This window comes from Lissotriton helveticus, chromosome 5_1 (genome assembly GCF_964261635.1).
Source record: "Lissotriton helveticus chromosome 5_1, aLisHel1.1, whole genome shotgun sequence".
Taxonomy (NCBI): domain Eukaryota; kingdom Metazoa; phylum Chordata; class Amphibia; order Caudata; family Salamandridae; genus Lissotriton; species Lissotriton helveticus.
This window is the reverse complement of record NC_136065.1, coordinates 1,012,539,117-1,012,545,116: the sequence shown is the minus strand read 5'-3', so window position 1 is coordinate 1,012,545,116 and position 6,000 is coordinate 1,012,539,117. Positions and strand designations below refer to the sequence as shown.

Here is a 6,000-nt window from a genome sequence, read left to right as displayed (position 1 = left end):
AATTCAGTCACATTGATTGAATTAAACATATTGCCAAGTTCGAAAGCAATGTTGGTAAAGAGAGAAAATATGTGCAGCTCATACTGTGTTTTTAAAAAAATTTAATTTGGTAATGCTTGGTTTATCAATTCTATATCAGGAACGGAGGCAAGGATTATGCTCATCTTTCTCCACTATTCAATAGAGCAGCCATTTAATAAACAATGTTTCCCAGAAAAACATGAGGGAAAGAAAAAACATCAGAACCAATCGGTAAACAGTACCAGCAATATAGTCCTTCTTCTCTGATTATATCCCCTCATTTTTCACTGCTCGACAGACATAAGTTAATTGTTTTACTCATTTCCTCCTCACTTGAAGGTTATGTTGTATGTTTTATTGCAGTTTTGTGGCTGTGTTACATAGCGGAGCTGAATATTGAGGGTGTGTGTTTTCTAACAATATTTTCTTTACTTTCATAGGCAGCTCTGGGAGTGTATCTCCGCGCTCCTCATGTGGCTTGTGAAGCTTTGACGGGGCCACGTGTGCACGGTTCTGTCCGCCAGTGAACTAGAAGGTGCTCTCAGTAGAACGAGACGCTCCTCTGGCTCCTTGAGCGTTGCGGGCAGTTTCTGAAGTGATAGAGACGCACCGTCGCATCGCGGAGCCTTGGTCTGCCACGAGTATCCTCGTACCAGTCTGGAAACCCCCACGCCCTGTTGGCGGGGTCTGTATTTAAGAATGCTACCACAGTAGATGCTCAGTATTTCGTAGTGGTGACCGCCATGCCAGAGGGTTCAGGTACGTAAAAATTAGCCCCATGTGCACCAGAAATTCAGCACAAGTGAGCCTGCAGGCGTGTGCAGTCCTATTGATTGTACTTTGGGGCTTGTTCTAGGGTTAAGGCCCCTATTTGTCAGCAGTGTGTGTCCTGGGCAGTTTTGAGGCTCTTGGTCAACCTGCTTGGTTGTCTGGTGCAGGCTTGTTAAGGCCTTCTATCTTGTTGTCAGACCAAATATTAGAATATTCTAGATGCTGCGGTCCATCACCTTGAGTCTCTGACTCGCTTCAATAGCTAGTCTACCTAGCAGCTTATGTAGTCTGTCATGTTAAATACTCTCTTATAACGCGCAACAGCTACTCTGAAGAGTGTTCTGGCGTGGAAATGCAGGAAACAGAGAACAAGGATTTGGAGGAGGGCTTCTTCCTGCCGTTAGATTATTAGTTTTGTGAGGCCGTAGATGCCTCCATACAACATGGTGTCACCCTGGCCTTGGTGTTCCTTGAAAGTAAATTTGAGCAGCTGGCTGAGGCACAGCAGAAAAAGGTGCCACATCAAGCGTACATGGCATTGATAGGGACACTTTCGAGTGCATCAAAAAGGTCTTCTTACAAGAACAATCGCAAGCTCCAGTGCTAGACCCCTTTGTGCAGTCTCCTCCCTCTCTATAAACTTTTGGGGGTAACAACTCCCAGCGGTTCTGATGGGCACCTGGGCCCTTCCAGGCCTTGGTGTCCCTTAGCGGACAAAGTCCCAATTCCTACCCCTACTGCTGTCCCAGAATCCCTATCCCTAACAATGAATATGTTAAACCTAGATGATCTCCTTCATCGTAGGTCTTCTAGGTAGTCTCCCAAACGAGAAGGTGGTGGCGTATGTGCCATTGAGGTTTCGTAAGGCACTGGACAAAAATGTTAGAGCTTGCCTGTGGGTGGAGTGGACCCGACCGTTCCTGTAGGGCAAGGTGGCCTTATTCCGGAGCTAGATGAGTGTATGGTTATGTTATTGACTAAATATATTCAGGACCCCATTGATCACTCATGGCGGTCATGCCAAGACTAGTTATTGGGTTTCTCAGGGCCAATCACAAAGATATTAGACATGGCTGAAGAAGTCAAGCAGTCTAGCAAGCTCATATCTCCCAAAGTTCTTTTTGGATGGGCCCAAAGAGCTATGCTTTTGTTGGGCAATGCAAATTGTGTGCTCTCTGCAGAGAGGCAGCGTTCACTTTTGATTAAGGTGGATCCATAACTTGGAAATCTGGCAGCTTCAGAAGCGGGCCCCACTGCATAGGAAGGATTGTTCAGGGAATCCTTTACTAAGGAGTTTAGCAAATTTGCTGCCATCTTTAATTCTTTAGATAAAGCACAGGCATCGATTAAAAAGATTTTTCCCCCCTGGATTTTCGCTGGGGCCGGACTTGACAGGGGGTGCTCCTTCAGCCAATTTGCTTCCAATGTCTCCCAAAATGTCCAAAGCTCCCACCAGGGACAATACCAAACCTCTGTGAGATATTACATCTTTTACTCCTCTCTACGCCTCCGGCGATCCCATGAAAGCAGAGGGGATGGACGTGGGCACGCCCAAGGACCTACCCAAGGTAAGGAATTTACGTTCTTCCCAACTGGAATTGGGAGGAAGGTTGTCACTGTTTTCAGAGAATTGGGATGAGGTCAATTCAGAAGTGTGGGACTATCCAGGGTTTTCGTCTGGAATTCATGGGGACTTCCTTTCAGGTCGCTCACCCTCATCCTCTGATTTTTACTGAAAGTCAGACTGCCCTCATAAATCTGGATGTAATGTAATTGTTAAATAAAGGGGCAATCACACTCTCTGCTCTTCATCAACCAGGATTTGTCAGCAACCTCTTCCTGGTGGAAAAGAGAGATGGGGGTCAGTGCCCAGTACTCAGTCTCAGGGACCTCAATCAATGGCTAGTCTATCACCCTTTCATGATGGACGGGATCCACCTTCTGTAAGATCTTTTACGTCCGGGGATTAGCTAGTGCGTTTAGACCTCAAGGAAGCCTATGTGACGGTTCCTATTTTCCTGCCTCACTGCAGGTTTATACAGTTTCTTTGGGGTCAGTAGGTCTTAGAGTTTTAGACTTTACCCTTTGGCCTGCCATCCGCCTGTGGTGTGTTAAAGTATATGTGGCATTAACAGAGGACGTGTGTCCAGTTGGAGAACGACAGCTCCTTATTGCTTTGGTTAACCCATTCAAGGGGTATCTTCTCCTACCATAGCTCAATGGGCGAGATATGCCATGCAAGAGGCAGGTATTGACATGTCAGTGTTCGGAGCACATTCGGCAAGCGGTGCTATGGCCTCAAAAGCTTTTTTGTTGGTGGCTCGCCTCAAGGACATAGTGCATATGGCCGATTTGTCTTCAGATTCCACGTTTAAGACGTTCTTTTTTAAGCCAGTGCTAGAAATTGCTACGATGGTGGTAAGTAAGCTTTGAATGAGCATAATCCTCACCTCTTGTCCTTACATAGAATATAACATTTCCTGGATATCGTAACAGAAAGTTTTAATTCTATTAAGGACTCGGAGGCAAGGATGATTCTCACCCAAGTAAGGATGATGATCCATCCCTAGTGTTTTTACAGGGAAGGGAGGTTCAGGAGTTTTCTCGTAACAATAACTATATTTGGATTCCTTATAAGGATCATTTTCAGCAGTTATTGTTAGCAAATTTTTTGTCTGTGTTTTTATGAGTAAGGTGAGAACATTTTACAAGTTTGGTCTTATGTTTTAGGGACTGCCGCATCCAAACAGGAGTGAGCCAAGGTTGGACGGAATCTTAACTCGGGAAGGCAGCTCTCGCACAAAGAAAGAGGGGGCATAATCAGTGAAGAAGGACTATGGGCCAGATGTAGGTGGCCATTTACCGGCCGGTAAATGGGTTATTGGGATGGAGGGGGCCAATTTTACCGATTCGGTAAATTTACCGAATCGGTAAATTTACCGAATCGGTAAAATACCGAATCGGTATTTTTACCGATTCGGTAACTTCTAGATGTAGGTGGGACTCTTCTGAGTCCCAAAGGCCTTTCAGATTCGGTATTTTACCACCCAATCCAATTGGGTGGTAAAATACCGAATCCAGATGTGCATGCACATGTGTGCATGCACACCTATGCCATGTGACAGACAGACATGCCCTTAGGGCATGTCTGTGTGCCACATGGCACACATGCCTGTATTTGGGGTGCTACAGGGTGTCAAAGTAACCCCCCCCTGCACCCTTGCTTCAATGCCCATAGGAATCAATGGGCATTACCGAATCGGAATTTACAGAATCGGTAAATACCGAATCTTAACGATTTGGTATTTACTGATTCTGTAATACCTACATTCCCACCCCCTCTATTTTACCACTTCTTAAATACCGAATCGGTAAAATTCGGTATTTAAGAAGTGGTAAAATTAAATGACCTACATCTAGGCCTATATTACTTGGACTGTTTACTGATTGGTTCTAATGTTTTTATTTCCCTCCTGTTTTTCTCGGAAACGTCATTTGTTTATTAAATGGCTGCTCTATGGAATAAAGTGGAGCAAGATGAACATAATCTTTGCCTCCGCTCCTTAATAAAATTGAAACTTTCTGCTGCGATAGCTAAAAAATTTTAATTCTTCATTATTACCTTTCCCCTAGTTAATGGTCATAACCTGTCTGTTTAGTTTAACTTCGGATGTAACAGTCTAAGTACAACCATCATGCAAAATTTAAATATTTTGACATTTAAAATGAAAGTATTATTCAAATAATTTGATTGGTATACCAGTGCATCAAGTTCCAAGGCCATTCATAAATACATTTTTAAATTTGAGTTCTAGAAAGCCTGGACCCAAAAACATTACTTAGTGTTAGATTTTTAAAGCAGAATCTTTCAAGTGTTCTACAGTATTACGAAAACAATTTCCTTCCATGGAAATCCAGCTTTGTGTAAAATAAATATATACTACAGTGCTCTGCACTGTAATACATATTCAACATAAGTTATTAATTTAGTAGTACCTGAGCAAGTACATAGAGCACCATAGCATAGCACAGCACCGAAGGCAGTAACTCAGAGATTAAAAAAATATTGGTAATTTAAACATTAAAAAGTGTCAATACAGAAAAAAAATGAACTCCATATGGAGGTAAACGTTAGTGCAAACTTCTGTCTTCACTTTGTGGACATCATTATATAATTTTTTCTTTTCATTTCCCATAAGCAGTAATGTTGGATCTTGAACTTTGCGCAGGAATCAAAGGAGCAGGTCTGAAACAGCAAAGAAAAAGACAATAAATTACATATTTTTATTTGAATTCTGCGAATAATTGTTATAGTGGCTTTAAGATGCAAGAATGTGCTTCCAAGGTTAATGAGTTAAGTACTCGTTATGGAATCTGTATGTTATAAATTGCTTTCAAACTGCCAAGAGTACATCTAAGCTGCAGAAACACCTATTTTGTACATCTCTGGAAAAAGCTAATTAAGTTATGCAGTAGCATTAAGGCATCTCTTTTTGAGCAACTGTCAGAACCCCGGTCAGAGAGCCTCAAGCCAAACCTGGGCTACTGGGTCCAACCATGGGGGTTGAAGTCTTTTATTCCTGATGTCCCGAGCCGTGACATACTATGGGTCCTGAGTAATTGGGCCAACTACCGCTTCAGCACTTGACTGCCAGTGGTAGCGTGGGTCGAACAGTCCAAGGCTTCTCTGGGAGTGAACACAGGCTCACAACTAAAAATACATACAGGAGCCACAATAAATGATTGTCCAGTTCAGTACTTGCTTTAATGAAAAAAGGAGCATTTATAAATACAACCACAAAATAAAATACAACATTCACAAACAATACACACAGTTCCCTGAGGTCAGGGCTGTACTGTTTCATAGGCGGGTCTCTGAGTCCCACTCCCCTCAAGTTAGTGGTAGTGGTTATTCCCCACTCGCTATAGATGACCTTCCGGCTAAGCCTCACTAGTAGTTCGAGTGGCAGGAGTCCCACTTCAGTTCCTAATGAAAGTCAAAAGTGTTCCAATGCCACAGCGCTATGTGGAAAGCAAGTTCCCAAGGGCTGTCCAGCCCAAAAGCAGTCTTAGCCGTTGCAGCCGGATCGGAGCAACCGGAGTATCCAATGGCACCCCCTTTCTGGGCGCTGAGGCATGCATCAGCTGTCTCTTATAAGTTTTTCACATGTGGATCAGGTGGGCATCGGTTGGCTGTCCTCGAGTTTC

At 43.5% G+C, this 6,000-nt stretch overlaps 1 protein-coding gene across 1 annotated transcript in view; it reads right to left on the bottom strand.

Moving 5' to 3' along the window:
- Positions 1-4,558: 4,558 nt before the first annotated feature.
- Positions 4,559-6,000, bottom strand: part of ADAM12 (ADAM metallopeptidase domain 12) — a 1,594,455-nt gene continuing 1,593,013 nt past the window's right edge. Inside the window, exon 21 of the mRNA XM_078640467.1 lies at positions 4,559-5,038. Coding sequence (XP_078496593.1) covers positions 4,978-5,038 — 61 coding nt within the window. The 3' untranslated portion in view covers positions 4,559-4,977. The remainder of the gene's footprint in view (positions 5,039-6,000) is intronic.